The following is an 18,229-nucleotide window of genomic DNA, read 5'->3' on the forward strand; positions in this document are numbered from 1 at the left end:
CTACCACTTGAGCCTCAGCACCACCTCTGGCTTTTTTTCTATGTATGTGGTACCGAGGAATCGAACCCGGGTCTTCATGCATGCAAGGCAAGCACTTTAACCACTAGGCCAAACTCCCGGCCCTTGATTAACTATTTTATTGTCAGTCATGGGGCTGGAAGTCTGGGCCTGGGCACTGTCCTTGAGCACTTCAGCTCAAGGATATCACCCTACCCCTGTGCCACAGCCCCACTTCCGGTCTTCTGGTGGTTAATTGGAGATAAGAGTCTTAGGGACTTTAGTGCCTGGGCTGGCTGGGAAGCAGGATTCTCAGATTTCAGCCTGCTGAGTAGCTAGGGTTACAGGTGTAAGCCACCACGCCTGGCTCAATTAACTATTTTTCTTATCATTACAATATTCCAACCTAGCTTAAAAATATGGAACGCAGGCCGGGAGTTTGGCCTAGTGGAACGCTTCACAAATTTGCATGTCATCCTTGCACAGGGGCCATCCTAATTTTCTCTGTATCATTCCAATTTTAGTACATTTGCTGTCGAAGCAAGCACTCAATTAACTGTTTTTTTTTTTTTTGCCAGTCCTCGGCCTTGAACTCAGGGCCTGAGCACTATCCTTGGACTTTCTTAAGGCTATCACTCTACCACTTGAGTCTTAGCACTACTTCTGGCTTTTTTCTATGTATGTGGTACCGAGGAATTGAACCCGGGTCTTCGTGCATGCTAGGCAAGCACTCTACCACTAGGCCAAACTCCCAGCCCCAATTAACTATTTTTTTAAAAAATTATTGTAATGTATAGAGGGATTACAGTTCCATTCACCAGATATTAGGTGCATTACTTCTCACACATTGATACCCCTTCTCATGTTTTTGTTCCCATTTCCTTCATCCCACCCCCTCCCAATCATCTTGTTTCCCCCTTCCCTATCTTATTTCAAATAATCAAATAAACGTATACACAATATACCAGGTAACAAAGTCAGATACAGTAACAATATGAGATTAACCAACAGGCAGCAAAAGAGAAGAGAAATAGCATAGTAGGTTAAGAACAACAATCACACAAGATAGAGCTCTCCCGTTTCCATATTCTGGAGATCCTTTTATTTGTCTCATCCTATATGACCTTATGTATCTAGGTTTTGCACAATTGTAACCCTCTTTTAGGAGAGTCCTAGATGTGTATGTATTATTACAAGCGAAGGAAACCATTGAGCCTATGTGCCTTTGGGTCTGGCTTACTTCACTTCATATGATTTTTTCCAAGTCTTTCCATTTCCTTACAAATGAGGCAATGTCATTCCTTCTGATGGCAGCATAGAATTCCATTGTGTATAAGTACCACATCTTCTTGATCCAATCATCTACTGAGGGGCATCTGGGTTGGTTCCATATCTTCACTATGGTAAATAGTGCTTCAATGGACTAGTGCTAGTGTATTTAGTATGTCCTTGTTTCTGGACGATTGGGTAAATGCCAAGGAGTGGAATGCTGGATCATAGGGGGTTCTATGTTTAGTCTTTTGAGGAACTGCCATACTGCTTTCCATAGTGGTTGAAGGAGTTTGCACTCCCATCAACAGTGTAGTAGTGATTCCTCCTGGCCACATCCCCACCAGCATCTGTTGTCGTTAGATATTTTTATTTTGTTTTGCCAGTCCTGGGGTCTGAACTCAGGGCCTGAGCATTGTCCTTGGGTTTTCTCAAGGCTAGCACTCTGCCACTTGAGCCACAGCACCACTTCCAGCTTTTTCTATGTATATGGTTCTGAGGAACTGAACCAGGGTCTTTGTGCACGCTAGGTAAGAACTCTCCCACTAGAATTCCCAGCCCATTGTGGGTCATGGGGCTTGTACTCAGTCTGGACACTGTCTCTGAGCTCTTCAGCTCAAGGCTACCACCCTACCCTTGAGCCAAGCCCCACTTCCCATTTTCTAGAGGTTACTTGGAGATAAGAGTCTCAGGTCCTTTGTGCTTGGGCTGGCTTTGAACCTTGATTCTAAATCTCAGCCTCCGGAGTAGCTAGGATTACAGGTGTGAGCTACCACGCCCAGCTTGTTAGATTTCTTGATCATGGCCATTCTAATTGGAGTGAAATGGAATCTCAAAGTTGTTTTGATTTGCATTTCCTTTATGGCCAGACATGTCGAGCCTTTCCTCATGCGTCTATAAGGCCATTCTTATTACCTCTTCAGAAAAGTCTCTCTTTAAGTCTTTGGTCCATCTTTTAATGGGATGATTGTTTCTTTGAAGATTTGTTTTGGATAGATTAATAAATTAACTATTTTTTTATGTTTGGGAATGAATTCAAGATACATGATAGACAACTGAGCTAGACCCCAAGTCCATGACATTTTATCTTTAAAATGGGGATACAATTACCAACCTCAAAGAGTTGTTTCTGGGATTATAGTTGCCAAGATAGTCAGGTGCTGGTGGCCCATATCTGTAATCCTAGCTATTTTGGAGGTTTAAGATTGGGAGGATCAAGGTTAAGGCTAGACTAGGCAGAAGTCTGCAGGACTCCATCTCAACAGAAGAAGCTGAACGTAGTGTTGCATGTCTGTCTGTCATCCCAGCTATGGTGGGAAGTGAAAAATAGGATTGCTGTCAGGGATATGCTTAGGCAGGAAGCAAGACCCTATCTAAAAAGTAACCAACACAATAAAAGGGCTGGAGTTATGGCTTAGCAGTAGAGGGCTTTCCTAGCAAGCTTAAGACCATGAGTTCAGATGCCAGTAATGCCAAGAAAATGTCAGTGTGACTGACATATATTAGGTTCTTAGATAGTGGTAATCCCACGGCCTTTTCTTCCACCCTATGCCATGCTGGAACCTCTGAAAATTACATACTTCTATGTAAAATTCTTGCTTGCCTAGCATGCACAAAGCCCTGGGTCTGATTCCTTGGTACCACACACACAGAAATAGCTGGACATGGTGTTGTGGCTCAAGTGGTAGAGCTCTAGCCTTGAGAGAAAGCTCAAGGACAGTGCCCAGGCCCTGAGTTCATGCCCCAGGACTGGCAGATAGAGGAGAGGGAGAGGGAGAGGGAGAGGGAGAGGGAGAGGGAGAGACCCTGAAACCATCAACCCCAAACCATGAGCAGAATATGGTGGCACACATCTGTAATCCCAGCACTCACAAGGCCGGACTAACAAATTTGGGGCCAGCCTGGCCTATGTAACAAAACTCTCTTCAAATAAATTAGAATAGAATACACAGAGAGATAACATGAGACTACAGAGTTATAGGCTGGGCCAATCTAGGCAGCTTTTCCTCTGGAGAATTTAGTCTTATTAAATATAAGTATGTGCTGGGCATGATGGTTCACGCCTGTAATCCTAGCTACTCAGTAGGCTGAGATCTGAGGATCAAGGTTCAAGGCTAGCCCAGGCATTAAAGAATATGAGACTCTCTAATTAACCTCTAGAAAACAGAAAGTAGGGCTTGGCTTAAGGGTAGGGTGGTAGCCTTGAGCTGAATTGCTCAGGGCCGGTGCCTAGGCCCAGAGTTCATGCCCCATGACCCATAAAATGTGTGTGTGTGTGTGTGTGTGTGTGTGTGTGTGTGTGTGTGTGTGTGTATAGCAACACTGTTCCCTTGGGACTAGATTTTTTTCTTAAAACATCACATAAATAGATCTTCTCATTAAGAGTCATATCTAAAACCCTGATGAGTCTTTTCATATGTAAAATGTTACTGAATTCTTTTGTGTGTGGGGGGGGTCATGGGGCTTGAACTCTGGGTGCTGTCCTTGAAATCTACAGCTCAAGGCTACTGCCCTACCCTTTGAGCCACAGTGCCACTTTCAGTTTTCTAGTGGTTAATTGGAGATAAGAGTCTCAGGATCTTTAGTGTCCGGACTAGCTTTGAACCCCAATCCTCAAATCTCAGCCTCCTGAGTAGCTAGGATTTCAGGCGTGAGCCATCTGGCCTGGCATTACTGAGTTCTTCTAAAATTCTCAAATGGCATTTCCTGAAAGTAGGAGACCTAAAAGTTAAAAACCACAAAGTTTTCCCCTTTTCTTTTTTATCAAATTTCTTAAATTGAGTAAATCATATTTTTATTTTATGTATTTAATTTTTGTGGGTCATGGGGCTTGTACTCTGAGCCTGGGCACTGTCCCTGAGCTCTTCAGCTCAAGGCTACCACCGTACCATTGAGCCATAGCCCTACTTCTGTTTTCTAGTGGTTAATTGGAGACAAGAATCTCATGGTCTTTCCTACCCTGGCTGGCTTTGAACCATAATCCTCTTATCTCAGCCTTCTGAGTAGTTAGGATTACAGGCATGACCCACCGCACTTGGTTAGTAAATCATATTTTAGAAAGCATTACGAGTAGTGTTGTTATGGTGTGCTCCAAATCCATTAGACAACTGACAAGAAAAACAATTTTTGGCACAAGAATGCCAATTTATTCTTTTTTAGACACGTGAACGCAAAATATCCCTGCAGGCCAAAAAAAAAATACAAAATTAAACAACCATTATCTTATCTCAACATGGAAATACAACCCCTCCCTTAATAGCTTAGAAAGTACCTCGTATTGCTATAAACATACATCCAGTCCAAATTTAATAAAATACATTTTAAAACATTACAAGTCTAACAATATAAAAACAAAAATCACACCATTAGTCAAAGCAACGAATGCAAGTGTTTTTAGCCACTAGACATAGAAGAAGTTTGACTAGCTCAATAGCAAGGGATAAGAATACAGTCAACCAATAACCAGATTTTTTTCCTTTGGTTTTGCAAGGAAAATTTCTTGGGAGTTGAAGTAGTATTGATACAATGCCCTCAGCCTCCACTTCCTTAAAATGAAAGCAGAGCTACCCCTTTGCTATTGAGCAAGAAAATCTTATAGAACATCCACAGAGAGTTGCTAGGGCAGGGTGGAGAGGGTGAGCCTTAAACAGCAGATTAACTTTTCCCATAGGTGGGGGTAGGTACTGAGCCAGGTAGGTAAGCTCTGATAAAGGCTGGGCACCAGATCCTAAAATACAGACCATATAGAACATGTCTGCTTATAAATCATCACCTTTGGAAGCAGCAAATAGAATTTACAGTAATATGCTCTGCCTGCCCAGAATGCTGGCTGCGTTAAGCCAGCTGGTTCTCTATAGAAATTGCTCAGGAGTCAACAGCTAACAACAATAACAACGAAACAACTGGTTCAAAGTCTGAGTTTTCACCACTCTTAATGTCCTGCTCCTTTATCCCCAAATTGTTACTCTTTATCATTGCTACATTATAATCTTTCACACCACATAACAGTGCGTACATAGGCTGATTTTTAAAAAAACCAAACAGCCTAACACTACTTCTAGAGAATGCACACCTCCCATTGATTGACACATGCATAGCGATTCAGCCAGTGTTGAGGGAGGGGTAACCTATTCCCATGTCAAACCCAGTTAAGACTGTGCATTCAGACTTGCTTGCAAAAATATTGCTGCAACTCTGATACTGCAGTGATTACTTCTTAAAGATTCACCCCTCAACAGAATTTCTCAAATAATCTTAACGTCTTCCATCTTTCTTTCCTTCCGTTTGAAACAACAGCATTGTATCCTTAAGGATTACTGTTTTCCGATAAAAACAGGCCTCCCAGTTTTTCCTCCACCACCATACTGATTGGCCCCAACATACTATGACTGACAGAGGTCTTTTAAATTATAGCATTTCAAGGTCAAGTGGATCAGGGCTTCCCAGCACTCAACCTCACTCCCTGTTTCATAGATGCCAGGAGATGGTGAGAGCTTCTTCTGTGCATTATTAACAAGCAAGCCCGAGGCACTCAAGTGCAGATGTGGTGTCCATTGGCTGGCCAGCCAGCCAGCCTCCAAGAGTTCTTCACAGCTGGGACTTTAAAGAGTCCCCTTCTCCTAAAAAGCTTCTGTTTTTCCTCTTCTTGGGTCTAGAGTGGCCACGCTGAAGGATATTTTCTGTGCTCTCCCTGAACAAATATGAATAAAAGCAGCAGCCAGCCCCTCACCAACAAGTCCTGATTCGTATTATCCAAGTGAGGTATTTGCAAAAAATAAAAATAAAAAATAAATGAGGAAGAAGAAGAAGAAGAGGAGGAGGAGGAGGAGGAGGAAGAAGAAGAAGAGGAAGAAGAAGAAGAAGAAATAATTAACATCTGCCATCTCTTCACTCCTGCCTGTGTTGTGCTTCAGTCACAGAGCTTGCTTTCTTCCCGCTCACGGTAATGAGCAACACAACTGTGTAGACATTATAAAACTCTTCGAGACCAGTCTCAGCAAACACTGGTGCTGCTGCTGAGCAACACAGCACATGGAAATGTAAACTTCAACGTATTTACAAGCTTGTTTAAAATTTGAAGAAAAAGTGTTATATTGCTGGGATTTCAAGAAGGCTAATGTAAGACTTTTGGACCAACTAATGAGTTAAAAACAAACAAATATCCTTCACCACCTTGATTCAGTGTTTCCCATGAGCAGGTTCCAGACAGAGGCAACAGAGTTGTTTTGTTTGGTTCTGATCACATCTTGTCTGTTCATTCAGTATCTTCTGTGGCCATTTAGAGTACGGTCCTAGGACCCTTTATCTCTCACTCTGCTGATCCAGGATGGAGAAAAAGTCAGCAAGTTGTGGGTTGGGAAACACTGGCTGGAATTACCTAGACTATGTAACTGTTGTCCATTACAAAGTATTATCTATATTAAATACGAAATACATTTTCCCTATACATTTTAAACTGATGCTTTCCAAAAATTCCCTTTGTTTAGACAAGAAAGGAATCTTGTCTCCCTGTGAAACCTCTTCTAAACAGTCTTAGTAAGGAAGGAAAACCCACCAAGTACAGATGAAAAGAGAAAAAAAAGTCACAGAAGTAACTGTGTGAGTAACTTTGAATCCCAGAGGGAAATCTTTTTTTTTTTTTTTTTTTAAATGCTGGTACATTTTTGCAAGTGCAGCATCACTCAATGTGCCTTACAAAGTGGCACAGATTATTCAATGAGAAAGCATCCTGGCTCTAGCTTATTTTAAAAGAAAGTAACAGGACACCAGTCATGACTACAAAGTAGATTTAAAAAAAGAGTCTTTAAAAAGGCATGGAAGTGTATGTCTTTTCTGACCAGTTTCAGAAATAGCCAAACTACAATACATATGAAATAGTTGATAAAATCATACCAAAATCTCAGCTAGAAAAACTACATCACCAGGGGAAGGAAGAAGAGGGACCTTAAAAAAATGCTTATTGCTAAAGTTAACTCTATGTGAAAAGTTTAAAAATCATTTAGGTCTAACAAACCACACAGCAGCATAAAATGGGCACTTTTGAAAACTTGGAAAAAATACTAAAAGCTAAGTTTTTTTTTTAAATAAGGAAAAACATGAGTACTTTTACCATGGCAGTGTTATCTGTCACTATAACATGCATTACATTGGTCTATGTCACTCATTCATGAAAGTCAATCAAATAAGAGAACTGTCTGTTTGAATCTGCAGCCAAGTATAGTGCAATCGTCTGGCAGCCTGTACTGATACTAGCACATGGCTGCAGAGATCAGTAAGATAAAGTAGTAAAACTAATAAAATTCTGTAAAATTTCCAAAAATCAATGCTCATTAAAGGCATTTACAGTGACAAAGTCAGAAATCTCCATTCAAAAGTTTGTGGGCCCATCCAATTAGTTACACTGAACTGAAGCAGAGTGCTGTTTTTTTTTTCTCTCCCAGCTATGTATACACCCTACTGAATGAATACAGGAAAAAAAAAAAAAAGAATACTCTTGTCTTCTAAGACTAGAGGGATGCGGTGAATACCACAGCTAGCAAAATATTCCATAGAAACCTTTCTTGTAAAGTCCTTTAGAAAGTTCAGGCTGATCAGCCTTTGCATGTTGAGGTAAAAATTCAGTCCAATGCATCATCAGAAGAGATAATCTATGAGTATCTATTATTTTAGAAAAATGGCTCAATTTTGTTGATGCATTGGACAATGCTGCAATTATAGATTCAGTGCAACTATTCTGAGCTGCTGGTAGAAGACCACCCAAAGTCAGCTTGGGTCTAGCAAGAGGTGATAGTCACTTGAAACATTTTGAGGCTGTGTGAGATGCCAAACTAGCTGAGTTCTTTTTCTGAGACTCCTAGGCAAAATACATGGTGTGCTGGGTATCGTGATGGATCTGTACCGCCTTGGCTAAGGCTTGAGGATCCCGGCCGTTGCTCTGTCCTGACACATGACTTCCTTCCGCACTGGAAAGAGAATGAAGCAAGAAAACTAGGAGTAAGAAAAGATGCCTTAAATGTCACAGGTTTCCAATAGCACCAGCAGTATTGGATTCAAGAAGCTCTTAGGCTCAAGACTGAACTCCTCAAATTACTTTGGTCTTTCTAAATGTGACTTTGTGTAACTAAAAAATGAAATAGATAGTTGCAATAATTTAGTAAAATCATGTCTGCTAAGAGCCAAATCCTTAGTAACACCTACAGGAAGATTTATGCTTCCTGTTATTATGTCTGGTTAATTCCTATTCATCCTTTAGGTTTCAATTAAATGTCATTTTCCTTTTAGAATTTTTTCTGACTCTAAACGACAGGTCAGTGCCATCTGGAACATGCTTTTACAGATTATCATATTTTTCTCTCAGCATACTACACAGAAATGAAATGAACTTATTTTTTTCACCAGAAGGTAAATTTGAAGAAAGCAGCAACTTTGTGCTTATTCATTACTGAATCCCTTAGTGTTTAGCATATAATATAGTGTCAACAACTTTTTGAGGTGTGCACAAATACATGAGCAAAGCACAGTGCTAGAGCATACCAGAAACTCAGCAAATGTGAGTCAGTTTCTTCTTGCTTCTGCCTCTCCCCTCCTCACATTAGCTACAAAACTTTATGATTCCTCTGAACTTTGTCTTGAGATTTTTTTCTTTTAATGTGGATCATGTGGATCACACCTGGGCACTGTCCTTGAGCTCTTCAGCTCAAGGCTACCACCCTACCCCAGGGCCTGGGTGTTGTCCCTGAGCTCTTTAGCTCAAGACTATGGCCCTACCTTTGAGCCACAGCCCCATTTTCAGTTTTCTAGACGTTAATTGGAGATAAGAGTCTCAGGACCTTTTGTGCCCGAGCTGGCTTTGAACCTTGATCCTTAGATCTCAGCCTCCTGAGTAGCGAGGATTATAGGCATGAGCCACCTTGCCCGGCTGAACTTGGTCTTTAGAGATAATACTTTTTCTTTTATTTTCTCTTTCTTTTCCTCCCTCCTTTCCTTCCTTCCTCCCTCCCTCCCTCCCTCCCTCCCTCCCTCTCTCTCTTTCCTCTTTCTCTCTTTCTCTCGTTGTTTCTCTCTCCCACCCCACCCCCCCCTTTTTTTTTTGCCAGTCCTGGGGTTTGAACTTAGGGCCTAGGTACTCTCCCTGAGTTTCTTTTGCTCAAGCCTAGCACTCTGCCACTTGAGCCAAGCACCACTTCCAGCTTTTTCCGTTTATGTGGTACTGAGGAATCAAACCCAGGGCTTCATACATGGTAGGCAAGTACTCTACCACTAAGCCACATTCCCAGCCCGTGGGATAATAAATTCTAATCATCTCTCTTCGGGATGACAAAGAAGCATGGAAAATCATAAATCACCATCTTTCTTCTAGCCTTTCTTGTATGCCTGGCTTCAGGCATGTTAAGCACTGTGTTTGATTACTGAGCTATGTCTTTGGCCCACCTGATTTCCTCTTTAAATGATCCAGGATCAAAAATTAGTCTTTAAAAAAAGTTTCCTCCTCTTCTCTTCTACTCATACTCAATTAACTGTTAAGTCTTGTTGATTCTATCTCAGGAATAGCTTTTCTTTTGTTTTGTATTTGTCATCCTGGGCTTGGACTCTGGCCTGGGCATTGTCCCTGAGCTTTTCAGTTCAAGGCTACCACTCTACCACTTGAGCCACAGCACCACTTCAACTTTTTTCTAGTGGTTAATTGGAGATAAGAGTCTCATGGTCTTTAGTGCCCAGGCTGGCTTTGAACCTCAACCCATGAGATCTCAGCCTCCTGAGGAGCTAGGATTACAGGCATGAGCCACCAAGCCCAGCTTCCCAGGAATAGCCTTTTTCACATTAAGTTAAGACAATTTCACTCTAACAAACTTTCCAGCCCCAAGCCTGCTGTTCCCTTCCGGGATGTTCCAGCCAAAGAAAACTTGCTATTGCCCAAACATGTCACTAGCGTTTTCTCCTTTATAGTCATGTTCTCTCTGCTTGAAAATCCTCTTTTCTTTGTGGAGTCAAATCCCTACCACACAGTTAAATCTCTAAAAATCTCATCCTCTTCTCTGATGTTCCACTGCACTTTTATCTCTACTGATGTTGTCAGTTCATATTTCCCTGTGTTGTCTCCATACTGAAACATTAAATCCCCAGGGCAAGAAGCAGCATTGCTCATCTTGGTATTTTCTAGCACCTAGTTCAATACTCTACACACAGTCCGTATCCAATAAACATGTTAAGTGAGTGAATGTATAACATGGAATGAAAGGGACAAAGTCACAGCTGGACATTTTTCTTAAAAGTGTCTTTTCAAACCCTTACAGAAATAGAGTTGCAGTGGAATGTCTACTATTTAGCGGCTAAGTACAGACTTGGGGAAGAGCCCAGAAACTGCTACGCTTCACAGATGTTCATTTGGAAAAGAAAACGAATACAAGGAGCTGTTTAGCTATTCAATGGTAGCTTGGTAACTGGTCAAAATGATTCTCTTAACATCCCTATTTGGAATTGAGGGTGCAAATGGTTTGGCCTCCCTCCCTCACATACACTCAGGTTTACTCTGGAGGATCTCTCTGGCTTGTACTGAAAGCAAAATACTTTGGGATTTCCCCTTATAAGAATGGGGGAGGGTGTCTGTCATGGGCACTGAACTCAGGGCCTGGGTGCTGTCCTTGAGGTAGTTTTTGTTTGTTTTTCTTTTTTTTTTTTTCTTCTTTTTTTTTTTTTTGCTGGGTCATGGGGCTTGAACTCAGCCTGGGCGCTGTCCCTGAGCTCTTCAGCTCAAGGCTACTGCCCTATCCTTGAGCCAAGCTCCACTTCCAGTTTTCTGTTTTCTGGAGGTTAATAGGAGATAAGAGTCTCAGGTCCTTTTGTGCCCGGGCAGGTTTTGAATCTTGATCCTCAGATCTCAGCCTTCTGAGTAGCTAGGATTATAGGCATGGGCCACCATGCCCGGCTGGTGTTTGTTTTTACTCAAGGTTAATACTCTGCCACTTGAGCCACACCTCAACTTCTGGCTTTTTGGTGATTAATTGAAGATGAGAGTTTCAAGAACTTTCCTGTCCAGACTGGCTTTGAATCCTAATCTTCAGATCTCAGCCTCCAGAGTGGCTAGCTAGCTGGCCTCCTTTTGAGGTACTCAGGATCTGAACAGAACTGAACTGCATTTAACTTTTGTGGGAGAAACTCAGGTAGCTCTAAGACTCCTTTGGAGACACAATACAAGTGAAAACAAGCCTGAGAATTTCTTGGATCAAAAGTCACATTATAAACTCTCAAAGCTTTTTAATTTGCTACTTGACATTTAAACCCTAAAAGGAAATTTAAGACTTTAAAAAGAGTTTTCTGTAGTAGTTCATTAAAAACTCCACCTCCCCCCACCCAAAAAAATAACTCACATGCTTCTAAAAGAGAGCTAGATTTGACTGTGCCTGGGAAACTTGCCTGTCATGATCTTTATCCACCAGATGATACCTTGCCCTAAATGCCACAAGCCGGGCATAATATGCAGGGGCCGGAATGGAGACTGATCTTGTGCACCTCACATAGGTGTGGCACAGCTGGTAGGTCAGGAGCTGGAGCTCGTCTGCAGTGAAGCAGTTGTCATCCCACAAGACTTGGTAATGTGAAGGACGGCTGGTTCCCTGGAGAGAGAATTTTAGAATGAATACATTTCTTTTTTTTTTGCCAGTCCTGGGCTTGAGCTCAGAACATGAACCCTGTCCTTGGACTTTCTCAAGGCTAGAGCTCTACCACGTGAGTCTCAGCACAACTTCATATGTGGTATTGAGGAATTGGACCCGGGTCTTTGTGCATGCTAGGCAAGCACTCTACCACTAGGCCAAACTCCTGGCCCTAGAATGAATACATTTCTAACATGTATTGATGACCTAGCAAACATGTATAGAAAAGTTGGAAGTGGTGCTGTGGCTCAAATGGTAGAGCTCCAACCTTGAGAAAGCCCAAGAACAGTGCTCAGGCCCTGAGTTCAAGGTGTGGGATCGGCAAAAAGAAAAAAAAAAAGAACACAGTTAAGCATAGGATTTAATAACAAATCTACTCAAGCCAATTGCTGACTTTGCAAATACCTCCCTATCAGGTCAAAGATCTGAACCAGCTTTCAAATTACCTGAATTCCTGCATGACTACAGAGATAAAAGTCAAACTCGGATGGATGTGTGATGGTGCTGTCCACTGTAGTGCCTGCTGGGACATTGCCACTTTTTCCCACCTGTTAAAAAAATGCAACAAATCATGTTTGGCTTGCTCAGGGCACTTTTTCTTTGATATATTAGTTTGTAACAAGTTGGTAAACTGTTTTAAAGGAAGTCTTGAAAATTAGTTTAATACAAAATGTCAATTCCCATAGTAACTTTTTCCATTTCATGCTAAAGTATTTTCTCAAACCAATAGTCCTCTCTTGGGGACTTGAGACAGAATTGTTTTCTTGTGGCTTTATGTTGCTCTATTGCCATTTATTTATAGATGACACCATGGTATGTTTGAAGAGGGGGCAAAATAATATTTAAGGGCTGGGATGTAGCTCAATGGTAGAGCTACACTACACACACACACACACACACTTAGGCTAGATAAGCGTCCTAAAAATCAGATTTATTTCTTTCATGGGATAAAAAGAAAAATACCCATAACTTTCAGAAAAATGTATCTTTGAAGCAATCCACCAGATTCAATAAAACCTTTTTTTTTTTTTTTGTACTCATACTTGCTCAGCAATACCACTGTACCCTGGAGCCACATCTCTAGCCTAGCTTTTGCTCATTAGAAGTCTCATAGATGTTTTTGCTCAGGCCAAAGCCTCTAAATCCCAGGCTCCTAAGTGGCTAGGATTACAAGCATGAGTCACTGTTCTGGCTAAAAACTAGTACTTTGGTGTGATCAATAAAAGAAGCCATTAGGAAATGAGCCCCAAAATGATTAAGAAAGCATTTTCAGGATTGGGAGTTTGGCCTAGTGATAGAGTACTTGCCTAGCATGCACGAGGACCCAGGTTCGATTCCTTGGTACCACATACATAGAAAAAGCTGGAAGTGATGCTGTGGCTCAAGTGATAGAGCTCTAGCCTTGAGCCAAAGAAGCTCAGGGACAGTGCCTATGCCCAAATTTCAAGCCCCAGGACCAACAGAAGCAGGAGAAGGAGAGGAACAAGAGCAAGAGGAGGAAGAGGAGGAAGAGGAGGAAGAGGAGGAAGAGGAAGAAGAAGAAGAAGAAGAAGAAGAAGAAGAAGAAGAAGAAGAAGAAGAAGAAGAAGAAGAAGAGGAGGAAGAAGAGGAAGAAGAGGAGGAGGAGGAGGAAGGCAACAATGATGACAACAGACAACAACGACAACAAAAGGAGAAAGAGGAGAAGGAGGAGGAGGAGGAAGAGGAAGAGGAGGAAGGAGAACAGCAGCAGCTGGGCACCAGTGGCTCATGCCTTTAATCATAGATACTCAGGAGGCTGAGATCTGAGGATCATGGTTCAATGCCAGCCCAGGCAGGAATGACTGAGAGACTCTTGTCTACAATTAACTAACAGAAAACTGGAAGTGGGACTCAAGTGGTAGAGTGCCTTAAGCAAAAAAGCTCAGCAACAGCACCCAGGCCCTGAGTTCAAGCCCCAAGAACAATTCCCTGCCTCCCCCCACCCCCCAAAAATAGAGAGCATTCAGATGTAGGCCTATCTTCACAACTAGTATAACTTAAAGCAGGCAATCTGTGTGCCTTAATCTTATCATCTATAAAATTAGGTAAAGATCTCTTTTTTTTTTTTTTTTGCCAGTCCTGGGCTTGAGCTCAGGGCCTGAGCACTGTCCTTGGACTTTCTCAAGGCTAGAGCTCTACCACTTGAGCCTCAGCACCACTGCCGGCTTTTTTCTATGTATGTGGTACCAAGGAATTGAACCCGGGTATTCCTGCATGCTAGGCAAGCACTTTAACCAGTAGGCCAAACTCCCAGCCGTAGGTAAAGATCTCTTATCCTTCTAAAATCCTAAGAATCTTCTATGGCCAGAACACTAAAATCAAAGTTCCAGGAAGGTGGAAATATGTTTACCAGGAACAGAATGAAATTAAATCTTGCTGGTTGGTCACTCTCTTCTGTTGCACAGCAGATTTCAATATGAGAAAGTTTATTCAGCTCATGAGTATAAATTTGGATGGAAGTTATTTGGCTCCATTCTAACCATTGTTACCTTCAGCTAAAGAAAATACAACAACGTATATCAGTAACTCTGAGTATAGAAAAACATCTTTCCATCAAATTCATATATAGGGCCGGGAGTTTGGCCTAGTGGTTAAAGTGCTTGCCTAGCATGCATGAAGACCCAGGTTCGATTCCTTGGTACTACATACATAGAAAAAAAGCCAGAAGTGGTGCTGAGGCTCAAGTGGTAGAGCTCTAGCCTTGAGGAAGTCCAAGGACAGTGCTCAGGCCCTGAGCTCAAGCCCAGGACTGGCAAAATAAAAAAAATAAAAACTTAACTAGTAGATGGACCAGAGAATGTACACTGAGTTACCATATTTCCTTTTATCCTAGGTTTTATTTTCCACAGTTTTTTTTTTTTTTTAACTGTGGTCAACCAGGGACCCAAAATAATACTATATATAAGACAAATGATTTTACTATACTTATATTAGACCTCATTAAAAGCACTGGTATAGCCAAGTGCCAGTGGCTCATGTCTGTAATCCTCAGGAACCTGAGATCTAAGGATTACAGTTTGAAGTCAGCTGGAGCAGGAAAGTCAGTGACACACTCATCTTCAATTAGTTACAGAAAAAGCCTCAAGTGGCCTGGTGGCTCAAGTGGTAGAACATTAACCTTGAGTGAAAGGAGTCCAGGGACACCACCCAGGTCTAGAGTTCAAGGACTGGCAAAAAAAAAAAAAGTATTGGTAAGAAGGACTGGATGTATGGATGTATGAGATCATTCGTGGGGTATGAGTACATAATGGCGCGGTGTTGGTGGCTCATACCTTCAAACCGCTATAGCTACTGAGGCTGAGAACTGAGAATCATGGTTTGAAGTCTGAACAGAAAAGTCTATGAGACTTGCCTCCAATGAACCAGCAAGAAGCTGGAAGTAGAGCTGAGGATTGGTTAAGAGTGCTAGCCTTGAGCAAAAAAGCTCAGAGATAGTGCCCAGGCCCAGTTCAAGCTCCAGGAGCAGCACACACACAAGAAAAGAATACAGTGTATGTTGGAAATAGGAACTGGAGTAGTTCATGGTGAATGAGGAAATAAAAATGCTTCTTCGGTTCTCCTTTTTTTTTTTTTTTTTTTTTTTGCCAGTCCTGGGCTTGAGCTCAGGGCCTGAGCACTGTCCTTGGACTTTCTCAAGGCTAGAGCTCTACCACTTGAGCCTCAGCACCACTTCCAGCTTTTTTCTACATATGTGGTACCGAGGAATCGAACCCAGGTCTTCATGCATGCTAGGCAAGCACTTTAACCACTAGGCCAAACTCCCGGCCCCTCGGTTCTCCTTTGAAAACACTGACGAGCAAAGGAAAGTGTGTGGTGAGCAGTGCATGTGTAGAGAGGTGGAGAGTATTTTAAAAACCTATTCATGACAGCAGAGTAGCTAATACAGTGGAGGAGGAATGGTGACAGGGTGGTGGCTAGGAGTGTCTGCCCACAAAACAATTCTGCTTAGGGCAGCAGGAACGCACAAGAAAAACTTAAAACCAGAGGGATTTCAGGACCAATCTGGTCATGGGAAACAAGAAGGAAGAAGAAGAATTTAAAGACAACTCCAAAGTTTCCAGTTTATCTGACATAACACACAGTGATGCCAAGTAACAAAAAGAAAATTGGGGAGGCATAGGTTTTGGATGAGGATAAAACAATCAGAGGAAGGTTTAGACGTGTTTTGCCCGAATGCCTGTGGTAGACTGTGTCACTAGTGCCAAGTATTCCCGTGCCCCTCCCTGGGAGAGGATTAAACATCCTCATCCAACTATTTTAGGAGTGGCCATGTGACCTGTTTTGGCTGATTAAAAAGTGGTGTGAAATGTGTTACTTCTGGGCAGAAGTTTTAAGAGCCAGCACTGGCTTGTCACGTATCCTTTTTTCTCTTCTGCCATAATGACTGGCAATGTTCCAGATAGACACATCTTTGTAAATCTAGGTTCCAAAAGGAGGATGGCAAAGTCACAGCTGTGCCAAAGCTACTGTGAATGTGAACAAGAAATAAACCTTTGTGGGGTTAGAGGTGTGGCTCTGGTGGTACAGAGCCAACCAAAGGGCAAAATCACCAGATACTGAGTTGGAGTCCTGGTTTTGGGGGAGGGAGAAAGAGAGAGAAAAAGAAAGAGAGAGAGAAAGAGAGAGAGAGAGAGAAAGAGAGAGAGAGAGACAATTCTGATACAATGCATTTCCCTCACTAGGCATTCCTATCATCTCAAGAATAGAAGCAAGCCAGGCATGGTGGCTCATGCCTGTACTGTAATCCTAGCTACTCAGGAGGCTGAAATCTGAGGATTGTGGTTCAAAGCCTGCCTGCACACTAAAGTCCATGAGACTCTTATCTCCAATTAACCATTAGAAAACTGGAAGTGGTGATGTGTCTCAAGGGGTAGAGCTGAAGAGTTCAGGGACAATTCCCAGACCTAGAGTAGAAGCAAAAGACAAGGGTGACTGGAACTGGCAAGAAGTAGATTTAGAGAACTGAAGATACTGTACAGGGACAGTGGTATAAAGTAAGCAAGAATGTGGGGCTGTGGATCCAGGGGTAGGGCGGTAGCCTTGAGCTGAAGAGCTCAGGGACAGCATAGAGGCCCAGAGTTCAAGCCCCATGACTGACAAATTAAAAAAAAATCCAAAGTAAGCAAAAATTGGCCCTGATAACCTTTAAAGTTTAGTGACAGTAGGTAATAAGAACAGAATTTAAGTAAGTGTATCTGGTAGATCACTGAAAGTTCAGATCAGGAGCTGCATAGAACTGTTTGGAGCTAGAAATACAGATTTAGGAGCTAGTATGGAAATAATGGAGTCCAGAAGGGTGGGTGAGAAAGCTGAGGTTGAGATGAGAAAAAGAGTTAAAACTGAGGAAGAATTAGGAAGTATCAGGAAACATAAGTGGATATTGAACAACAGGAAGAAAAAAGTCACATAAACTCTGATTGCAGTGGTGGGCTGTAAAGTCTTATTTTAAGACCAAAGAAGGTAATGTTGTCTTAAGTGTTGCAAAGAGGTTAGCATAGAAAAATGACCCCATCTGAGATGAGCAAGATATTGAAGGAACAGTTTTACTTTTCTCTTGAAGTTCTGACTTCTTGAAACAGATGTCAGGCTGTGGAATGAAAGTATGACCTAAAAAAGTACCAAGAGAAAGTCAACTGATCATTTTTCTGAAGGTAAAATCATGAAACAAACAAAACACAGGATTGAGGGAGATGCAGAATGAAGGGGTGTTTATTGGCAGAATTAAGGAACACTTGAGCAACTTTACAGTCATAGGATGAGAAAGATTAAATTTTAAAAACAGGGTCATGAATAAAGTGAAGCTCTCAAGAAGGCAGAAATGATTAGAGTCAAAAGAATAGAGAGGAGCCAAGTACGTGGTTCAAGCCTGGAATTCTAGCTTCCTTAGGGAGGTGGAGATCAGTGATTGTAGTTTGAGGTCAGGAGAAAACAGAAGTTTTGTTTTGTTTTGTTTTTACAGTCCTGGGGCTTGAACTTAAGGCCCAAGTACTGTCCTTGGGTTTTCTCAAGGCTAGAGCTATATCACTTGATCCACAGCATCACTTCTGGCTTTTTCTATGTATGTGGTTCCGAGGCATCGAACCTGGGTCTTGTGCATGCTAGGCACTAGGCCAAACTCCCAGCCCCAAAACAGAAGTTCTTGAAACACCAGCTCAATTGATAGGCTGGGTCTGGTGGCCTGAGCTTGTTATTCTCAGTGACACAAGGAAGCACATGCAGAAACTGCAGCCAGGCTGGCTGAGGGATAAAGCTGGACCCTACCTCAGGAATAACCAAGCAAAAAGGGGCTG

General features: G+C 42.1%; 1 protein-coding gene and 1 non-coding gene across 2 annotated transcripts in view; both read right to left on the bottom strand.

Annotated features, from left to right (window-relative positions):
- Positions 1-438: 438 nt before the first annotated feature.
- Positions 439-545, bottom strand: LOC150062109 (U6 spliceosomal RNA). The gene has a single exon (XR_016536096.1). It is a non-coding gene; the product is annotated as a U6 spliceosomal RNA (small nuclear RNA).
- A 5,340-nt stretch (positions 546-5,885) lies between these two features.
- The window catches only part of LOC150062110 (protein argonaute-4), a 43,978-nt gene continuing 31,634 nt past the window's right edge, over positions 5,886-18,229 (bottom strand). Inside the window, exons 16-18 of the mRNA XM_090335241.1 lie at positions 12,365-12,466; positions 11,680-11,879; positions 5,886-8,228 (exon numbers count right to left, since the gene is read on the bottom strand). Coding sequence (XP_090191367.1) covers positions 8,120-8,228; positions 11,680-11,879; positions 12,365-12,466 — 411 coding nt within the window. The 3' untranslated portion in view covers positions 5,886-8,119. The remainder of the gene's footprint in view (positions 8,229-11,679; positions 11,880-12,364; positions 12,467-18,229) is intronic.

The sequence above is a fragment of the Megascapheus bottae genome, chromosome 6 (genome assembly GCF_031878675.1).
Source record: "Megascapheus bottae isolate mThoBot1 chromosome 6, mThoBot2.hap1, whole genome shotgun sequence".
NCBI lineage: Eukaryota > Metazoa > Chordata > Mammalia > Rodentia > Geomyidae > Megascapheus > Megascapheus bottae.